The sequence below is a fragment of the Mixophyes fleayi genome, chromosome 1 (assembly GCF_038048845.1).
Source record: "Mixophyes fleayi isolate aMixFle1 chromosome 1, aMixFle1.hap1, whole genome shotgun sequence".
Lineage (NCBI taxonomy): Eukaryota > Metazoa > Chordata > Amphibia > Anura > Limnodynastidae > Mixophyes > Mixophyes fleayi.
This window is the reverse complement of record NC_134402.1, coordinates 442,448,641-442,471,869: the sequence shown is the minus strand read 5'-3', so window position 1 is coordinate 442,471,869 and position 23,229 is coordinate 442,448,641. Positions and strand designations below refer to the sequence as shown.

At 39.7% G+C, this 23,229-nt stretch overlaps 1 protein-coding gene across 2 annotated transcripts in view; it reads left to right on the top strand.

Moving 5' to 3' along the window:
• Window positions 1–23,229, top strand: part of DCC (DCC netrin 1 receptor) — a 605,048-nt gene that overhangs the window by 265,279 nt on the left and 316,540 nt on the right. For both annotated transcript variants that reach the window (XM_075185502.1, XM_075185492.1), the window contains exon 3: window positions 19,147–19,431. In XM_075185502.1, the coding sequence (XP_075041603.1) occupies window positions 19,147–19,431 (285 nt within the window). The remainder of the gene's footprint in view (window positions 1–19,146; window positions 19,432–23,229) is intronic.

Below are 23,229 nucleotides of genomic sequence, written 5' to 3'. Positions count from 1 at the left end.
GCCAGTGGAGAAATTTTATGCTTCAAAATTTAAATTGCTCTTTGGAATTAAAAAAAAAGAAAAGAAAATAACACTTTGCTCAACCAAAAATGCATGGCGCAGTGTTTTATATTTGGTACACGTATTATTATTATCAGTACTATTATCATTTTATTGATTTTTTTTTTTAGGCACATGTTTAAATGACTTTTAAAGGACAACTCTTCTCAAAATTAAAATCTTTGTTTTGGGTGGAAGTATTATTTATCTGGTCTCACCTGGATTCCGCACTGCCACCTCTAACCATTCACGCAGAAGACTCTTCCTTCCGGTTGGTTGAACATCTAGCAGCAGTTGGGAAGGTCAGGAGTGAAGTTCTCCTGCTTGGACCTCTAGAGACATCGACATATCTTGCTTAATTCCACTCAAAACTAAGTTTGGGTTGACTCTTCTTTTTAAGGGTTAAACGAACAAAAACAAAACTCTAATGGTCTAATTTACACGTATAACCCCGTATCCTATCTGTAACCGATTGCTATGTGCTCTTCTATAGTCAAATGTACATAGCACGTACCGCTGCTTCTGCTCCTACTATCTTTGGTGGGCTGGCCGTACCGAATCTTCTGGCTGTATCCGGCTCCCTGGGCTGCACCCCAAACCTAACAATATCTGGTTTGAACAGAGTAGGGAGAATGGCTTTTCATTCTACTCTACTCATAGCCGATGATATCGGCAGGTTGATGCTGAAGCCTCCGTAAGGTTGGTCCAATGAAGAGTGCAGGTGATATAGGTGCTATAGAAAAGGATAGGGTTTATATTTTGGAAACAAAACCCCTCCTCTTACAACAAAATTCTGGGTCTGGGTTCTCCTTAACAGCAATGTTATAAAACTTTGGATGCTGAAGATCAAGTTCAAACGTTCAGAGTAAGATAGTGCCAACAAGCTTGGAGAAATGTTGTCTTGGCTGATCATAGACCATGGTCTATTGGATTTTGAATGGAGCTAGGGTGCTTAGATGAGGTGATTTATAGTGCCAGTGGAATTGTTGTAGCCATAAAGGAGATTGGCGTGGTTGAAGGACCAAACTCTCCAACCAATCTAAAGTTGTCCCTGGCAACATGTGACAACAATGCAACAGAATCCAGACATTACATCGAGGGGTCATAACCTGCAACTAAAAAACAGATACAGCCATATTAGTTTTTCTTAAGCCACATGTATGGCTCCGACATGACCAGGACAGCAGATGTCAATACCATTAGAGTCAACACGTTCATTATCAGACATGGCGGAAAATGCGGTCGGAAGATTGCCCCTGTTGCCCTGTGGGTGTGGTCAATTTTTGGACCACACAAACAAGCTACAATGAAACGGAAGTGTTGACCTGTCCAATTAACCCAAGACAATGGCTGTGTCTCATTCGATATAGCCACCGATATGTGTGGCCAACTTGAACTTAAACTTTCGGGGTTGAGTATGGAGATCAGCTCCCGTACGGCCAATATTAGTGTAGAGTAATGTACATTAGGTATTTAATATTAAACATTGATAGAAGTTCTTCAAAATTCTATCACGGAACACTGAGTTATTTCGTCCAGCAAGTGGGCGAGCTCTGATTCTTCAGTGCAGACAGACAGATGAGTTGAGAACTTTAATTGTACTTGCCATGGGCAAAACGCATTAAAAAACAAAATGAGTTCATACTTCTATCTAATTGGTTTCTATTTGATAAGATTTAAACTAAAAGATATTGCCCTAGTAGCAACAGAGATGGTTTCTTTTTATAATTCTCCAGTCTTCGGTGTCAATTCTTCTTGTTATAATATATTGCACTCATTGTACACCCCTCTGAAAACACCACATAAGTTCAAGGATTGAATGCTAGTAGGATTTGCAATATAATTACTTGCGCTTCAAACACATAGAGATGTCTCTTGCAAGTCAGGAGTTTGCCATATTGTTGAATTACACAGTTTCTTCCGCTTCACAAAGCTTTACTGCTCAGGTCCTGCTTAATTCGAATAACACCGGAGAAGCCGGGCTCGGAGGTTTCAGTGAGCCGAGATGATAGGTGCCCTGATGTTCTGCATCGACACAGGATTGACTTCTAGCATTTGAATTCATTTTCATTACTCTCAGAAATACATCAACCTCGGGGGGAAATAACAAGATTATATCAACAGTCATTTAAATTGAACAATGTGCAGAAACAAAGATAGCGGAAGAAAGGTAATAGGCAGTGAATATATTAAAACAGAAATTGAAATAGATGAGAAAAAAATATATAAAAAAATATATATAATGCAAACATAAAAAAAAAATACTACAGGTAGAAAAGAAATGAGGAAATTAGGGGAATGTACAGTTAGGCTAAAACCTGAAAAAAATAGGAAAAAATAAAGATTTAAAAATATCATGAATGGAACTCTTTGAAAAGTTGAATAGGAATAAATGGATGGCATATTTAAATAACCAGAAACATCTTTCTTTCCATTCGTTTAAAGGGAGCTTTATATCGTCAGGTGACTTTAATTTACCGGCTTGTACAACCTTTGCTAAATAGCAATGCCTTATCTTTCTGACAGCTTAGACAAAATACATATTGATTTAATAAAATGTTTAAATTGCAAACTTAAAATATTCATCACAGTACTGGTAGATTGCCAACTAATCTGATTATTGCATATATCAAATAATCAGGAAATTAAAAAGTCCTGGGGGCTGATTCATTAAGGATCTTAACTTGAGAAACTTCTTATTTCAGTCTCCTGGACAAAACCATGTTACAATGCAAGGGGTGCAAATTAGGTTTCTGTTTTGAACATAAGTTAAATACTGACTGCTTTTTCATGTAGCACACAAATACTTGATAGCTTATTTGTACACTGAAATTTAAAGTTGATATTTGTGTGCTACATGAAAAAACAGTCAGTATTTAACTTATGTGCAAAACAGAACACTAATTTGCACCCCTTGCATTGTAACATGGTTTTGTCCAGGAGACTGAAATACGAAGTTTCGCAAGTTAAGATCCTTAATGAATCAGGCCCCTGGTGCCTACAGATATATCATCGGTGTCCAAGAAAGAAGTATTCTATTTTCAGTCACTGATTAGGGAAACTAAGTAAATGTTCTCCTTAGCCGACACACTGGTTTCCTCACAGCTGCGTAAGATTCAGACCTCCATTACAGGAGATCACATAAGATGTTAGTGAGTTTATTGTCCACAGAAAGATTTAATACTTATCAGGATCTTCAGTCAGCAGAAAAACTGTAGAAATCCGTCCCACAATTTATCCAGTAAGATGTAGCTCAAACCTTCTGGAACCAATTACTATGCATTAATCTCGGGGGTTCAAAAGGCATCAAATCCACCAAGACTGTCATCAGGAACTGACGCGTTTCTCAGCATTAGGTGTTTCATCACAGATATAAAAGATAGTACTCATCCGTGTACTGTTTATACTATAGTGCCGCAGTCACATGATCATCACCCACCAATCATCATTAGGCGAATCGCTTGTGCCGTAGCAGCCAATCACACACGGTCTCCATTCAACCATCCAGTAGTTGCGTCTTGAAAGGGACACGTAGATCTGCTGTAGTGGTAACGTGTAAAGTTAAACAGTTTTTTTTATCAGACATCGTTGTTTATTTCTTTGTCCTTGGGTGCGATACAGACAAGGCTGGCACTACAACTAGGTAAACTTAGGCACTGACCTATGGCCCTATGGTGTAGGGGATGCCGAAAGCACTAAATGAATGAGATAATATCCCTCTTTCAATGTCTTGATTGTCACTGCGGTACCCCCACACTGAATGGCGGTGTGCCAACCTTGAGACCTGTGAAGCGACCGACTGCTGATCCTCCATGTTTGCTATGGGCTAGGGGTGTGGCGCTGAGCTATGATGTCACACAAAGTTAGAAGATGGAGCCCCGCCCCTGCTCCACACTGTGCCAGAGAGGTTGGGCAACGGCATCGTGTTTAAGGTGGGAGACTCATTTAAAGGACTATTATGTATGCTTATTTAGTTATAGGAAACATACAATACTCTACTTCTTTGACTTTACATGAAAAAGACAAGTAATCTAATTAGACACAACAAAAAGGACATCCTGCTGCCTTCTGTGATTGTGTATTTATCTGTTCAGAAATGGAGGGTTGGATAGGGCTCAGTGCTGCTGAAAATCCTTTTTTCTTTCATATTGTTACCATTCAACAATGCATTATTTAATTACCTCACATGCGGTAAAGCCTTCTATTGAAACCTGTAAATAGTTTTTGTACACTGGGGTGTGTTTTGTTGGACTTGCTTTAGATAATATCATCTGATATTTGGGGGTTCATCAGGTAACACAATAGTGGAGACAATTCCTTTGCTATCCTATGGTACAACCTATTGCCTGAATGATCAGGGGCCTGATTCATTAAGGATCTTAACTTGAGAAACTTCTTATTTAAGTCTCCTGGACAAAACCATGTTACAATGCAAGGGGTGCAAATTAGTATTCTGTTTTGCACATAAGTTAAATACTGACTGTTTTTTCATGTAGCACACAAATATCAACTTTAAATTTCAGTGTACAAATAAGCTATCAAGTATTTGTGTGCTACATGAAAAAACAGTCAGTATTTAACTTATGTGCAAAACAGAATGCTAATTTGCACCCCTTGCATTGTAACATGGTTTTGTCCAGGAGACTTAAATACGAAGTTTCTTAAGTTAAGATCCTTAATGAATCAGGCCCCAGATCCGTATGTTTTGACTTTTCACATATGCACTGATGCATTTATTACAAACAAGTAGGTGGCATCATGCTTGGCTGGCATAACAAATGTCTAGAGAAAATGCAGCTTAATTGATACATATAATCTAATCAGGGTACACCACATTGCACACAATGTGGCATAATTAAGACTATAGTGCAACATGAAGCAATGCTCTGCTACCCATAGCACCCAATAATATTATGTTACAGTAGGAAGCAAAAAGAGACATCTGATTGGTTGATATGGATTCTAAAACACCGATCCAAAGTTGACTGCTCTCCGGAAATGTCTGGAAGACTCTCATGCAGGGGCAGACCTCCTGGACTCACAAGAGAGCAGGCAATTCTACCAGAAAGTGCTTAGCTCCCACATGGTGTTCTTAGGGGAAAGGAAGGGGGCTGTCTCAGAACGTTGGAAGCGCTCTACTTGTGCCGTGCCCGTTATGCGTGACCATGCACCACTCTCACACACATTGTTCTGATACCCCATCTAGTAGAGTTGGGAGGTTTAGTATAGTTACCATTATAGAATGAGAAGAGCGAAAGCCCACTCAAAAATATTCAGCAGATAGAAAGTGTAAATTTGCAGTAACCTGTGCCAAACTATCAGTAAATATGTTAGTTACAATGAATGCTAACTGTGGCAGTGATTGATTCTTGGCCTGTCTTAGAAAACAACCCGCATAAAATATTGTGATTGGTGATATTTTCTGGTATCTTACCCCACTAAAGTACCAGTAGAGTTGAGATGATTCATAATGATAACCTCACCAGTACTGAATTTTTTGCTTTAATGTTAACTAACCATGCTCCGTACCCAGCTAACGATCTCAAATTCCCCTTCGGAATTTAGCGTGACTAAAACCACTGAATATTTAATAGCTGCGCATGCTGGAACCCTAAGGTCTGGTTCCCTAATGATAAGCATTTATATTAAGTGAACTTTAATTACTTAATAATTATTCCTTCTGTGGGTGGGAGGTGGGAGTCCCGATAGGCAGCCGTTAGCGCCCCAGGCCAAATCAGAGATATGTTCACCGTACCCAGGTTAGAATTGATTTCCAGGTACGGAATAATACATGAAGGCATCGGCTGGTAAACAAAACTCCCCCGGGGACTAGCTGCATAAAAGTAAATTGAAAAGATTTTCATTTCCAGAGCAAGTCACATTCTTATGTGACATTAAAACAAGGGCAGACACTAGAAAGGAAACCAAGAAAACAGTTGTCATATATTAGACAGTTCTGTTCGCAACAATTTGCAGCCCTGAACTCAGGGTTTGCACGATTATGATACAAGATAGCATCGGCTGTTTAATTATCTGTATATATTTCTCAGTTATTATCTAACCAAAGGAAGGTGTCAGCATTAGCAATGTAACGAATTCAGTGTTTCTCTGTGATCTTTACAAGTGCCAAAGCTGCAACTAGGTCTTAATGATGTATTATGTACAGTGTAACGGGTCAATTTAGCGGGGGCATCATCTCCTGGAGTGGTCGGTTTGTAGACTGCGGGGTACATACCTCACAGAGATGAGACAAGTCATACAAATAAAATATATGCTTTTCTAGCACTAACTCATTTGTGCTAGTCCGCAAACTATAATTTTACTGCATTCATGCAACATGTATTTCAGTGTATCTCTTGTGCAAATCAGCACTAAGCCTCTTTGGCCAAGGTATTTTTGTGGTCTTGGTTTTCCAAGGTTTGTGTGCAGTCTCTCAGGGCTGGAGACGAACAGCCAAAGACATGGCTCAAATTCCAACTACTCACTCCAGGGCTCACTTTTTCAGCTTTTATAAAAAAAAACACAGTTAGTGAAAAAACGCCAATGAAGGAAGGTTAGCTATTAAGGAACACTGCAGAGTCTAACTGATATTATTATCTTTATATTCTAATTTCAAACACATATACAAAATACAGTTAACTGGTTCTTGCCCACAGATATTTGGAAATACAGTCTGTGGCGCTAGTAAACATTGCGTGTTTCCTACTAAAAGTTGGTTGAGCTCGGTATTGTTGCCTGCGTTGATGAATCAGGCCCTTAGACATTTTTTTCTTTCATTATTTGTAATTGCTTGTGGATGGAACTAGTCCATTCAGCAATGATTTGGCCATCTCAAATCACGATATGGTAACGCACTGTACATTTTTAAATGTGTCTAAGTTATTTTTAGTAGTTAATCAAATAGTTTTTTAGGTTTAGCTGGTATTTAAAGCCACAAATATCTTTTAAAGTAGAGATAATCTGTTCACGTTAGTGTATGACAATTGACATAACATGGGTTTAAGCATCACAGTTTTTACATAACCTGTAACTCTTTTCCCAGTTATATTTGTTTACAGTTTAATACTCTCTAAGGCTGGGTACACATTACAGGTTTTTCACCCAATTATTGGGCCAACCACATGATAAATGACCATTCAGCCCGATATCACATTGATGTCTACGCTCCAACATAGAAAAATGATCATTCCAAAGCTCATTGTTTCGTTTGATTTGATTTTATAAATGATTGAATGAAGTTGTTACAATTCTGCCGTGTGTACGCACTCACGATCCGGATCTCCACAGAGTTTACAGAGTCACGATCTTTTTAGCCGATGGTTATGACAGATGAAGAGCACAGCTCTGAAGGTAAATCTTGTAAAACGTGTATAGTGTGTACACAGGGATCGGCTGCTGATCGGGACTTTCAGTCGTTGGTAAAATCGATATCGCCTCCGTTGAAATTCACTGTAGTGTGCACCCAGCATGATTGATTTAGATTGCAAATGCACATTCGGAATTTCCCAGTTTAGGTCATTAAGGCTGAAGCCACAATCTCGGTGTGACATATATGGATTCAGATTTGCCAATGCTAGGCAATAAAATAAATTTGCCTGAAAATGCACCATTAATATATTTGGCAAATCGTTCCCTAGTACTATAAAAATAATCAACTGACTCACAGATCTGGCTCTGAAAACTTTATTTTGGCTAGCCCTGAAAATTTGTATAAATCAACTCAGGAACGGTTCTCGACATGAAGAACTTTAGACCTGCCTTACAAAGATGTTGATGAAGTCACCAAAGAAAGAATTGACTGGATTTAGATATGATGATCAATGGTGTATAGACACCAGGGGGTCCCATATTGGGCTACCTTGGGCTGGGTCATTGGCCCATCTGCATTTTTTCCCCTTTAAAATGCTCATAATAGACTGTTGAGTCGAGTCTTGCCCCCTGGGCTAAAATTTGCCAGTCCTCCCCTGGACAGTGGGTTTGTGGATCTGTTGTATTCCATATGAGTACAGTAGATGGGGCAGCACGGTGGCTTCGTGGTTAGCACTTCTGCCTCACAGCACTGGGGTCATGAGTTCGATTCCCGACCATGGCCTTATCTGTGTGGAGTTTGTATGTTCTCTCTGTGTTTGCCTGGGTTTCCTCCGGGTGCTCCGGTTTCCTCCCACACTCCAAAAACATACTAGTAGGTTAATTGGCTGATATCAAAATTGACCCTAGTCTCTGTTTGTGTGTGTGTATGTGTGTGTGTGTGTATGTTAGGGAATTTAGACTGTAAGCCCCAATGGGGCAGGGATTGACGTGAGTGCGTTCTCTGTACAGCGCTGCAGAATTAGTGGCGCTATATAAATAAATAAATGATGATGATGATGGGGAACAGTTAAAATAACATTTGTGAGTTTTAAAACTTTAATAAAAAACAGATAACATTTGAACAATGAGTTCTAAAATAAAACTATTGTATGTTACATATTGCTTTTATATGTTTGGCGCTTAGTTAAATTTCAGATACTTTTTGGTGGGTAACAGAAGCAATCACTAGGGAATTAAAAACTAAATCTAAATTATATGCTTATTTTTAAACTGCACTGTTGTGATTGACACAGTGTCTGGAATTATACACGACAGCGGCTGTGAATTAAATAATAAACAAATTATATTGGAACAACATCAATCAGGTCCTTGTTTAATCCTTTTGCGCTCTTCCAAATAAAGAAAAAAAAAATGAAATAGAAAACTTTTAAACCACGTTTACAAGAACTTAGAGAAGCTAAAGATAATTTAGCAAATCACATTCGAGTATTTAGAAAATGTATCTTCAATTATGTTTATGGAAATAAAGGATTTGGGTTTAATTATTTATTTGGTTAAAGGGACTAATTAAAATCGTTTGTCTCCATTATAGGTGCTCAAGCCATCCGCCCCGCTACACCTTGTTTACTGCGCTCGACCACCCGCCGTGACCTGCAGAATTGTTTTATATCCACTTCAAACCACTTATAATTTTACAGGCCTAAATTGTTAACAAACACAAAAAAGAATGTAATGTGTGTTTTTTTTTAAAAAAAACGCTTGTACATTTGATATACACACGTCCGTATTCAACAAGGAGCTGATCTGAAGATACTTCTGTTTGTGAATACGGGTCTAGGTAGACTCTGCTCTCCAAGGACCTGATTCATTAGGGATCTTAACTTTAGAAACTTCTTATATCAGTCTACCGGATAAAACCATGTGTACAATGCAAGGGGTGCAAATTAGTATTCTGTTTTGCCCATAAGTTAAATACTGACTGTTTTTTCATGTAGCACACAAATATCAACTTTAAATGCCAGTGTACAAATAAGCTATCAAGTATTTGTGTGCTACATGAAAAAACAGTCAGTATTTAACTTATGTGCAAAACAGAATACTAATTTGCACCCCTTGCATTGTAACATGGTTTTGTCCAGTAGACTGATATAAGAAAGTTTCTCAAGTTAAGATCCTTAATGAATCAGGCCCCAAGACAAGACACTGCAGGATACGTCCAATACATGTTGAATATTAAGTCACAAAAGAAGGCACAGAGAAAAAACGATTAATGCCACCTGTAATTAAAGACAAAACATATAAAAATAAAAAGTTGGTTTTTTTTGTTTCCCCCCCCCATAAAATACATTTATTAGGATGTACATAATGTCTGCTATATATAAAATATTTTTGTATAGTTGCTCCTGATTGCAAACACATGTTCTAGCATGTATACACAGTCGTCATCACTAGTAATCGGCACTTACATCCGACCTGTAGCTGGTGCAAGGGATACGACAGAAAAACACATACCTTAGAGATGCCCAAAGCTTGAATTAGAATCTCCTGCGTGTGCTCGAGCTTGGCACGTCCTTACTGTACATTGACTACATGAATAAGCCCAGTCCCCTCCCTGTACTACCCCTGAAATTGTAGGCTGCAGTAAGGGTCCTTTGTGCTCGAAGATGAATTGGACCTTTCTGCGTTCAATGAGGAAATTTTTGTTTTATATTTTTGTAAGGGGACACTATTATAGCATTATGTTATGTGGGAACTGTGAATATATAATATTATTAACTGATTGTTAATGGTGGATATAATTATTTATGTTGCACAATTTGTTATTACACATTGTCCGACTAATAAAATAATTAAATAATTGTATCCCCTTAATATAATGACATTTTTTTTTCTCCTCATAAGTTAATATTTATTTCATTTTGTCCCTTAATCAATAAATAATGATTGCCAAAATAATTTAATGTCAATGGTGCTTTCTCTAATGTTCTGAATGGCAAAATAGTTCAAGCAGCATGTTTCAGCTATCAAGCCATTCTGAAGCAGGTATTAAACTGTCCTGTCCTGTATTTTAGGGGGCGGCTTTGATGGTGGTTTCAACCAAATCGTCAATGCTTTTGTCATTTTAAATTGAAGCCTCCCACCGCCCTATAGTAAATGCGGCGTTTTGGACCACTAAATAGCCAAATTTTGGTGGCGGTTTGAAACCGCCACCAAACTCGATTCTTAGTAAATCTAACCCTAGGTATTTTTTCAGATGTAATTCTATGGGGTAGATCAGTGGTTTCCAACATTTTTCACTTTATGAAATACCTGCCATGTGAAACAATGGGAAATCACTGTAGAAGCTATTATCCCGCAACTTTTTAAATACATTTCATACATTAGCCCAACATTTTTGATACAGATTCATGCTTGTACTTTATCCCAACACATTATTAAGAATCGGACCTTGAGAATGAACTTCAATTAGACAAAACCTCTGCCGCAATATAATAATTTATGTCCGTTATCCAGTGTAATTCATATATATCTGTTTCTGCTCTGCTTCCAGACACATAGAACTATTTTCTGGAAGGAATTAAAACGCTTCATCTCACAAATATAAAACAGCAACAAATGTGTGGTGGCGGTGAGAGACTGCACGGTGGTGTCGAGGTGCGTCAACGCAACACAAAAAGACTTGTTTTGCTGATAACTTATCTCAGATCACGCGGAACAAGTGTCCTGGCTCTGTGTCTAGTCGCGATCTTGATCCCTAAGCAAAACACATTATAAAGGACTAATTATAACCTTAGAGGTCCAATAAACTCCAAATTAAACATTGCAATCCCACCTCCTCGCCCATAATTTACCTACCTTCTTCAGGCTGATATGAGAAGCTCTGTTAGGGAGCACTGCTACACCCTAAGTGAGAGGAAGTCTATTTGTCTGGTGACACTTGCATAAGTCCCAACATTTAGAATTCCGAAAGCGGGACATAACAAGCCCGCAAATGGGTAGATTTGGGTAAACCCCCACCCACTTTCCTGTTAAGCGCCACCCCTTTTGCGGTCTGAGAAACGGTATGTACCCGTGTTTTCTAAACTCGGCTCCACAACAATCATTGTCACTTATTTTGTTTTCATTAAAATCAGAACTGTATCGCAGAAAGGAGGAATGAACGAGCGCTGCTGAGGGTGCAGGTGGAGGAGGGGGCTGTCACGCCTGCGTCTGTGATTGTCCTACTCTCTTATCCTCAAGTGCCCACCCAAGGATGACTCATTGTCTACAGTTTTACCGTGGACATACTTCAAGAAAATAAACATTAATACGTTTTTCTTTCATGTTCTCGAAATACTTTGGAGAACATCTATTCTCTTACATTTTATAATTAATTACAGTTTATACCTCTCCTGGTCACAATTATTGTTATTATTTTTAATATTATTATTATCGTAGATTTGTAAGGCGCCCCATTGCTCCGCAGCGCAGTACAGTAGGGAAACCAGGACATACATAAAACAGGGACATACAAGGCAGACAAAATAAATGCAGACATAAAAAAAACAAAGGGTATGGAGGACCCTGCTCATTAGAGAGCTTACATTCTAAGTGGAAGAGGGCACAGCTGAAACAAGAGGATGTGTGTGTAGATTGGGACAGCTGTGAGGTTGAATAGTATAACCAGGGATAAGGTAAGCTTTAAAAAAGAGAGAGGTTTTTGGATTACATCAAAAGATTTGAAGGCTGTGGGAAAGTCTGATTGAGCGTGGTAGGGAATTCCATAAATGAGGAGCAGCACGGGAGAAGTCTTGTAGACGGAAGTGAGAGGTGGTTACCAGAGACGAGACAAGACACAGGTCAGAGGTAGATCTAAGAGGGCGGGAGGGAGAGTATTTTGAGATGAGATTTAAGATGTATGAACTACTATGCATATCTGGTGGGATTGTGAGATACTCAGACCTTTCTGGTCCAAGGTCATGGAGGTCTCTGCTGAAATATTAGGAGATGATGTTCCTGATAGTCCCGCCTTCTGGCTTCTCAACAAGATCGACGTTCCAATTTCCAGGTTTAAAAAAAACATTTTACGTTATCTGATTTCGGCTGCGAAAGCAGTGATTCCAACCCATTGGAGATCTCCTAACCCCCCAACCATCCGGGAGTGGTTCCAGAGATTGGAGTTTTATAGAGTTATGGATGAGCTTTTACTTTCATCTGCTGATAAAGTTACTGAATATTACTCCATTTGGAGCCCATGGCTCGAATTCCAGGACTCCGATAAATTTAATCATTTAAACAAACCAGTTCTCTCACCTACTCTCCTTGCTAGGAGTTGAATTGTTTATTTATATAATCTGTACTAGGAAACATTGCCCCCCCCCCTTACCTATCCCCGTCTCTGTCTTTTCCTTTTTCTCTCTTCCTTCTTCTTCTATTATAACATTTATTTGAATGTGTTCTTATGACATTTTGTATTAATGAGGTGGTTTTGTTACCCACTTATCTGTTCTTGTAAATCTCTGTTGAAACTGCCTTAAAAACTTCAATAAAGATAAATATTATAAGATGTATGAAAGGGTAGTGTTGTTGTTGAGGGCTTTTGTAGGTAAGCCACAATTTTCCCCTCCTTAAAAATTTTGGCTACTTGAGGTGTTGGGGCCCCGAGGCTACCACCCTGGTTCCCCCATCCATAATCCAGCCCTGTATTAAGGTCATATTTAGACCACCAAGTTTGAAAAGGGAATGTCTACATCTCCTACTATCTTTTACCCAGCGCAGTAACTCCAAATAACCGTCTTATAATCTTCCACTTACAGCCTCATGCTTTTAGAGTGTCACCTTGGTTTTCTTTTGTTTTGTGTAAATGTCTCTGCAGTTGCACTACACAGATTATATGCTTTGCTTTAGGAATAAATGACTGGAAGAAATAGAATGATATAAACTAATCATTATTATTTGTGCATTGTAAGAGTGTACCCTGGTTTCAGCGTTAATACTATGCAACAAAAATAAAAGCAAGTAGAGAATTGCTGAGCCCGGGGGCTGAACACACATTTTGTTTGTTTTAGAGAAGTAATGGAGTGAAAATAAGTTGAATGACTTATTTGGTAATACATAAATGGAAGCCTGACAGAGGGATTTACACACTTGTGCTTTGGGAAACAGGTTTTTGTTCTGTATTCCGCTTCTGTAGATTCTGAGCCTTCAACTAAAAAAAACAACTGTAAAAAAAACCAGCAGCTTGTGATCCAAATTCAAGATTTTGCGATGTTGGGATAGTGGATAACGTACAGGGGGTAAATGTATCGAGCTGAGAGTTTTCCGGCGGGTTTGAAAAGTGGAGATGTTGCCTATAGCAGCCAATCAGATTCTAGCTGTCATTTTGTAGAATGTACTAAATAAATGAAAGCTAGAATCTGATTGATTTTTCAAACCTGCTGGAAAACTCTCAGCTTGATACATTTGCTCCTAGGAGTTCTGGATAATCTTAGATTAGTCAGATGCACTTGGATAATGTAAAATAATTCCAGGACATCAGTAGGAGATGCGGGAGGCCAAATCACCTATGGATCTATTGATGAATTTTAGAGATGCTTCTCATCCCTAAAGTAGGATCATTCAATAAGCAACCTAGGCGACTGCCTGTGGTCCAGTTGGCACTGAGCGATTCGCATTCCTCTTACCCATTTATAGCTGTTCTTTTTTGACAAATGGAAGGGAGGAAGGAGACACCAAACCAATATGTTGCCTGGGGCCCCATGGACTCTTAATGGGGTTCAACTCAGGTCAACAGTGGTCATCTGCTGACTGGATTTACATTCATGTTTTAAAATTATCTGATCAATTTTGATTCTTTCCTGGGTATCATGCTTAAATTGGAACGATGTAATATCTGGCCAATTTGCCAACATAGCTGGTGATTTCGATGTTCGTTTCCTTTCTTAACTTGATCCAGAAGGGATAATTAGCAGAAAAAAATGATCAGATCATAGTTTTACAGCTTCATTAACAAACTTTAAGTAAGTTGTGTACGATACACATCCTGGGAAATTTTGTATCATTTTTGGTGTTTCCTTTGAAAAAATATTAAAAATAAGTCTGAGCACCTTATTTTATTCATTCTTCAGCTCTTACTCGTCCATGATGTCCAATCTGTAGCCAATCAATTGGAATGCCGCAACCTGTCTATTCATTGTATTAGTGAGGACCGGGCTGCATGTGACAGGGCAGTGACATGATGTGAGGAGGGGAATGGAGGCAGCAGGAAGCCACAGACTAAGAGTTATATAGTGGAAGGAGCAGGGTCCCTCAGCAGCACAGAGTATATCAGGAGACGAGTGATGTGTTTGTGAGGACAGGGCTGCATGTTACAGGGGCAGTGACATGATGTGAGGAGGGGACTGGAGGCAGCAGGAATCCACAGACTGAGAGTTATATAGTGGAAGGAGCAGGGTCCCTCAGCAGCACAGAGTATATCAGGAGACGGGTGATGTGTTTGTGAGGACAGGGCTGCATGTGACGGGGCAGTGACATGATGTGAGGAGGGGAATGGAGGCAGCAGGAAGCCACAGACTAAGAGTTATATAGTGGAAGGAGCAGGGTCCCTCAGCAGCACAGAGTATATCAGGAGACGAGTGATGTGTTAGTGAGGACAGGGCTGCATGTGACAGGGGCAGTGACATGAAGTGAGGAGGGGAATGGAGGCAGCAGGAAGCCACAGACTGAGAGTTACATAGTGTAAGTAGCAGGGTCCTCTTGCAGCATAACATAGTGATGTGGGGCACCCGTCACACTGATGTGGTAGAATTGTGGGAGTAAATCTCAACTCTATTTGAAATGAAATTCAAACAGCCTATATTATTTGTTCTAACGAGCAGGCCGTCTAACCTTCTTTTTCTTTATTTTTTACTTTTTTTCTCAATCATGATAAGTTCAAATTGTTTCCCCTAATCGCTGTGGCATATGTTGCCCCGATATAAATTATGGATAATAATATTTGCGCCTGCATTTGTGCTCTATACACACTAAATATTATGTTTTTTAACTGTTATATAAGGGTCCAGTAACTCAAATGCCATATTAATACATTATGTCATGTCACATACATTGGTTTGCTGACACCAATGAAGTGTAAGTAATATTAGAAAATGTCTGACAGAGTAAATATAGAATGTGAAGGAGCCGTCAGTCATGGAATTATTCTCTGAGGTAAAAATTTATTGTAAAGATGATTTATTGTGCAATATATATTTTGCATGCACTAACATATATCCTATAGACAATGGCTATCTCTTATTAACATAAAGTGAAATGAACACAGTATAACAATGTAAAGACCATCATGCATTTATTGTCAGGGGCTCCAGTTTCTAGAGACCTCAGTAACAATATATTGAGTCTAGCAGATTACTGCCTGTCAGGACTGGGAGGTTAAAATGCGGAAATAAGATGGTTGTACTGTAAGCTCTACGGTATGTACCCTGGGCCGGATTAAGGGAATGGAGGCCCCTGGGCTAAGGGCGCCTTCATTTCCCCGTGAGGCCCCCAATGTGAGCCGCCCCCCCCCCAAAGCTAGCCACCCACAGCCCCCCCAAAGCGCTTACCTGTCAGTTCAGTCCTCCGTCCCCGGCGCGCTGTAAGCTCCTTACTGAGGAGATCTCGCGAGAGTTCACTCGCGAGATCTCCTCAGTAAACAGATTACTGAGCGCCGGGGACGGAGGACTGAACTGAATGTGCTCAACAGCATTGATCGGGCTGGGGGCGCCCCCGCCCCCGGACCGATCAATAATGCTGCTGAAAACTTTGAAGGGCCCCCTGGATGCCCGAGGCCCCTGGGCTATAGCCCAGTTAGACCTCGGGTTAATCCGGCCCTGTATGTACCCCAAGGGCTACCTCGGATAAATTTGAGGGCTACGTCACTCTGGAAAACATAGTTCCAAAAACATGACGTTTATCGGTAACTAATAATACATGTAGAAGTCAGAAGTGGTAGCTTTAAAACATTTATATGCATAAGGTGAGGTTTGTTATAAATTTAGTCAGGGGGAACGAATTTATATTCATGTATCAAGTGTATGTACTAAAATAGAATCCTGGCTTTATTAAATGCGCAGAAAATGTTTGTGTCTCAGACCGATCTTGCATTCGGTCTCACTTGACAACCCAGGACAGCTATTCTTGCTATATAAGGACATAGCACGAAGGTTGAGATATGCATAATAAATATAGATTTTGGTGGTAATAATCGTTATTTGAAATAGTGAGCTCATTTTCTGCTTTATTTTGGTTAACTAGAGAGAGATAATTACCCCTGGGTTTCTCATCAACAGCTTGTTCTCATGTCAAGAGAATTTAGAATTATTTTCTGCTGACAACTCTTGTGTGAAGAGCAGCTGATTAGATGGATGCGGCAGGCATCCAATCAGTGCTCCCGACACCAGAGCTGTCACCATCTGTGAAATTCAAAAATCTCCTGCCAGCCAGTGCAGATGAATGATCCTCGATAAGGTGTCTGGGGGTACGTAACTCTCACAAATTGGGAAAACTGGGCATTGTACCGATACTGTCCTGATAACTGGGGAGGGAACACTTAGGGCTAGATTTACTAAACTACAGGTTTGAAAAAGTGGAGACATTGCCTATAGCAACCAATCAGATTCTAGTTATCATTTATTTAGTAGATTCTACAAAATGAAAGCTAGAATCTGATTGGTTGCTATAGGCAACATCTTCACTTTTTCAAACCCGCAGTTTAGTAAATATACCCTTTACAGTTATTTAGTATGGGTGTGCTTCCCTAGGAAGTGTAAAAAGAACAAAGTAATGGTTGTACCTTTTTTCTTTTTAGAAAAATCACTATTGCCTTATCATCAATATAAGAGATCATGCGCCAGACATTTAGAAAATCCCATAAGATTCTACCACTTTCCCTGGATAGATTTAGGAGTGAACCAAGAAATCGCACTGTGTCTATTCTGTAAATGACTGACAATTTAATGGAACTCTGCTGTTTCTACTTCTCCAGTGTAGCAACATATATTCTATACATAGCTGTCAAGGCTGTCGTTACCACTATCATTGCTTTCTATTGTTTACACCGCAGCAATATATTTTGTAGTATGTAGAACATAACTACATATTCTGTATGATAGTATAGCGGTTACCTATTCAACAGGGAACAAACAGATAGAAAAGGGACATTCTTAATTTGCACAGTGACATATGGGGTCCCTATATGATGGGGGCAGCCATATTGTGTGTTGAATCTCTGTTCATGAGAATGCAATATCAATTCACTGAGAGCCAATGACGTCACTGAATTGATAAACTGAATTCTTATGCATATTCTTTTATATATATTATGCTTATTGTGCATATTATGTATATTGGTTCACAGACTAACTGCCTCTAGTGTGAATTGTTTACACTTTAAAGGTCTATTAACTATAGGATACGTCAAAGCTGTGATTCACTGCAAGAATGGTGTATGCTTTATTAACATAAATGACTCTGGTTATCTGTAAGGAGAGACATGGGGTTGGTCTGTTTACCTTACTGTTTTGGTGCAAGTTTGCTAAGTGTTATCAGATTACCACGGCAACCACAGTCACGTGGCAAATGATGCAGTGTGCAGAGATTTTGAATGCTACTCTTCCTAACATTCATAGCACAAGATGCGGGCACCCTTCTTCTTTTCCATCAAATGACCAGCAAGGAGCTGGGCAACTGAATGGCTCCTGGGAACCAGCGGAAAACAAATACTCCTAGATACATTGCACTTGTTTATAGCGACAGCCAAAGGAAAGGATATGAGAAAATAAGAAATGTAGGTAGGTGTCCCCCGTAATATTCTGTCAGGTTAATGGTCCTCACAGAAGTGAGTGCTGGGCTAGAGTCAGCAGACCTACATTGATTATTGGTGTGCCCTGTGCCACCATGCAATGTTTTAGTAATTTTGTTCACCACTTGCTCTCACTGTGCCATCTGACACTCCAAACTCAAAGACTTAGAACAAATAGCACCCCAAAAAAATTAAAAGCGAAAATAAAAATTATTACCTTAAGGTTATTACTGTGCTGCACTCTGAATTTTACTGACACAAATGGATCTGGATACAGCAGTAAAACTGCTAATCTGACATCCTGTCCTGCTTACGCACCTAATTATACGGCAAATATTTTGGGACGTAATTTGTTTCTAAACAGGCATGTATGGAGCCTTCATTGATGACAATAAACAGACTGTAAATTGTTTTCACCACTGGAATATTAGTACAGTTTCAGAGAGTACACACAAAGTTCCTCTTTTTTTTTTCTTTACCCAACGGAGTCCCTATAGATTGCCAATGACAGGAGTTATGTTTGTGATTGCTAATTATTATTATTTTTTTTTTCAAAAATGTAATTTAACTATTTCTGGGTGATTGTTCTGCGTGGAATCCAACGTCTTGTCGAGCAATCATTTGTTGGCGTTGTCTTATGAATACTGTCTCTGCACACACGTAATTATTGGGAAACCACAATGTTTTACATGATAAGTGTTTTATAATTGCAAACATGTCTCTATAGCCATCAATCTGAATCTATTTCAGTGTATTTTTAGACAATGCAAATGGTTCTTTTGATAGTTTGCAATGAGAAGAAAGTTTGAAGGCTGAATTAAATAATACTTAGCGGTATTACTTTGATGATCTAAAAAGGGCTTCTTGCCTAGACAGCTGCACTGTAAACTGGACTATTAACCAGATATGTATTCGCACAGGAGACACGTTGTTTACATTCTGTGGGTTTAATTGCTTTCATTTTCCATTTTTTTCAGGTCCATTGAGATTCCTTTCCCAGACGGAATCTGTCACATCGTTTGTCGGAGATACCGCATTACTGAAGTGTGAAATCGTTGGCGAGCCCATGCCGGTGGTTCATTGGCAGAAGAACCAAGAGGACCTGGTATTGATGCCCGGTGACACGCGTGTGCTCGTTCTGCCCTCGGGGGCACTGCAGATAAGTCGTCTACAAGCAGGGGATGTCGGACTTTACAGGTGTTTGGCCAGGAATCCTGGCAGCTCCAGGACTGGAAATGAAGCCGAAATCCGCATTTTATCTGGTGAGTGCCTTTTGAATTCTTTCTGGTAGCTTAAACAATTCATTGTAATTAAATCTTGACAAGTTGATATTAGCTGTAATTTCCCTTCATGTTTAAAAAGTACAACACTGATGCCTTAACATAAGGATTTGCCTGAAGCAAAGTAACAAAAATGATCTTCATTTTTACACTAATGTAATTTTTCAGGTTCTGTCTTCGTCTTATTAACAAAGTGGAGCCACATGTATGTGGCAGAGGGAGGAGGAGACAAATCAAAGCAAAGTTATTGGATTAAAAGTATATCTGGAACAAATTTCAAGCATGATAGCTTACTGTACACTTTATGAAGATAATAATTCATAGTTACAGGCGTATAAACGGGAAAGGTTAGGTTATACTCTTCTAAAAAAATAATGGTAAAGTTGGTTTTCTTTTGCTTCAACTTATTCACGGTGGCCTAGTGGTTAGCACTTCTGCCTCACAGCACTGGGGTCATGAGTTCAATTCCCGAACATGGCCTTATCTGTGAGGAGTTTGTATGTTCTCCCCGTGTTTGCGTGGGTTTCCTCCGGGTGCTCCGGTTTCCTCCCACACTCCAAAAACATACTAGTAGGTTAATTGGCTGCTATCAAAATTGACCCTAGTCTCTGTCTGTGTGTATGTTAGGGAATTTAGACTGTAAGCTCCAATGGGGCAGGGACTGATGTGAGTGAGTTCTCTGTACAGCGCTGCGGAATCAGTGGCGCTATATAAATAAATGGTGATGATGATGATGATGATTTACATAGCACCACCAATTTATCAGCACTGTACAGAGAATATTGTCATCTAAACATCTGTACATTCCCCATTGAAGCAGCCTAAATTCTCTACCACACACACACTAAGGTAGATTAACCATGTGTTTGGAGAGTGGAAGGAAACCTGAGTACCTGGAGGAAATTCATGCATACAATTGGAGAACATACAAACTACACACAGATAGGGGCCTGTCGGGAATCGGACTCATGACCCCAGTGCTGAACTGTTGAAGATTCATTCATCTCTAGTGGCAATAGTTGTTACAGTTAAAAAAAAATGCTCTTAAATTCCAGAAATAATCCAATACGGTAGGATTGAATTTTGATTGTATATGTCAATCACTTGGGAGCCAACACAAATGATGAGTTGGATCAATTTGCAATTAAATTGCATTGTGTCTGGTCAACATTATATACAGAAAGAAGCACAATATTATGACAACTTTCTATTTATTCATTAAGGGCTCCCTGTATTCTCTAGAATCTAGTTCAAATTACTCACCCTTACCTACAAAACCCTTAACAACACCACCCCTTCATACATCTCAGATGTCATATCAAAGTACTCTCCCTCCCGCCCTCTTAGATCTACCTCTGACCTGCGCCTTGTCTCGTCTCTGGTAACCACCTCTCACTCCCACCTACAAGACTTCTCCTGTGCTGCTCCTCACTTATGGAATTCCCTACCACGCTCAATCAGACTTTCCCACAGCCTTCAAATCTTTAGATGCTCTATGAAAACCCATCTCTTTATTAGAGCTTACCTTATCCCTGATAACACTATTCACACTAATACAACCTCACAGCTGTCCCAATCTCCACTCTGAGCCACACTCGCTCCTCTTCTTTCAGCTGTGCCCTCTTCCTCTTAGAATGTAAGCTCTCTAATGAGCAGGGTCCTCCATACCCTTTGTTTCCATGTCTGTATTTATTTTGTCTACCGTGTATGTCCCTGTTTTATGTATGTCCTGTTTCACCTAATGTACTACACTGCCTAGCACTGTGCTGCCTTACAAATCTACTATAATAATTACGTTAACTTCTGGGCCTTGGCAAAGCTGAAATATCATAATTAGATCCAGGCTAATGCCAGAATTTCAGTGCAGTTCAGTTTCCGCATCATACAAACTCTCAAAATCTTTCATTTTTAACACTTAACACGAGAAGTTAGATTGCAAACTCTGTTACTTAAAAAAACACTTGTCCTTCAGCTACTGCTAAACCATTCTAAGCATAAATGATCTGAGTCGTATATTTACCCCAATAAACTGTCAACAAAAACTATAATAAAGATTCCTATTAAACCTTTTGTTACGTAAATGGCACAATTTAGCAAATACTAAAGACTTGACAATAGTTTGATGTTAATATTCGTCGGTAGACTAATATCTCGCGGCTCCCTAACAATGTAGCAACGATTAAATACAAACATAAAAATGATATAAAGAAGGTAAATATCATTACACCGGGGAAATTAGTATGAAAATGAATAACGTAGTTAACTTTCAATAACACTCTGTCATTTTAAGACATGCCACCAACCATCGCTGCAATGACTCCCCAAGCGCAATGCGGTTCTAAACTTTATTCATGCTGACAGTCTCCCAGCTTGTTCCATCCAGCCAGCAGTTTATTCTAAAGAGTAATTATGAGATTTCGGAGTAGGTGTCTCTCTTGCAGATTATTTGTTTTGTGTGAAACAACAGAGATTTATGGCCATCACCTCGTGGTGGAAACGGCTGGATTTTCAAATAAAAGAAACCTTTTTCAGTATAATTTTACTGGATTGGCATCTTTCCCAGCTCCACTAGGTTTTATTCTCAGAATAAAAAATACCTAATGTGAGATCTTGCGGCAATGACATGATATACGGGGCACAGAGCGAAACAAGCTTCAACAGTGTCACAATAGAGGCCGCGGATACACTTTATTTATGGGATGATAGATAAATAAGACTGCAAAAAAAAAGGGAACATATTTTAGAGTGTTTACCTGAGACAAGTTATAAAACAACAGCGGTGTTGATTCTTTTGAAGCGAGTGATTTCTGAAAAAAACTGTACAATAAAAGTACATCTCAGCGCACGGCGTAGTGTCAGAGAGGCAACGCCAAAGGGTGATTTATGAGCAGCGAGACTTATATTGTGCAACACATCTATATCCTACCTTCCAACTGTCCCGATAGTTCTGACTCCCAGGATGTTGTGTTTCCCACCTACCAGGATAAGGTCTCTGGTGCGTACAGCAATTCAAGGGTATTTTTAGGGTAGGAGAGTTGGGGGCGGTCTAGCACTTAAGAAGGACCAGACACCTCACCGGGGTGTCCTGCTTTAGAGGAAGAATGGCCATGTCAAGATTTAGGATTTTTATATGTTATGAGGTATGCTATAGAGGAGCAGTCCTACATATGTTAAAGTTCTGGTGCATGCCCACATTTTGCATTTTTGAAGGGGGGTGGGCCAAAAGTTGAGTGACTTAAAGTATCACAGTCAGGGCTGCCATCAGAAATCGTGGGGCCCAGTGCAAATGAAACAGGCAGGCCCCCCTCCCCTCAGTGACAGCCCCTGCCGACATCACCCCCCCTCCCTCCTCGATAACTATAAGGCATTACATCAGCTGGGGCACCATTATGACTGATAACATTAGCTGAGGGCATAACTGTGAGGGTTAACTTGAACTTGGGGCACAACTGTGAGGGATAATATTACTGGGGGCACAACTGTGAGGGATAACATTAGCTGGGGGCACAACTGTGAGGGTTAACTTGAACTTGGGGCACAACTGTGAGGGATAATATTACTGGGGGAACAACTATGTGGCATAAAACTGAGGCAGGACACAGGTTTGAAGCATATATGATCTGGGGCACAACACAGTGGCTTAGTGGTTAGCACTTCTGCCTCACAGCACTGGGGTCATTAGTTTGATTCCCAACCATGGCCTTATCTGTGTGGAGTTTGTATGATTGTATGTCCTCCCCGTGTTTGCGTGGGTTTCCTCTGGGTGCTCCGTTTTCCTTC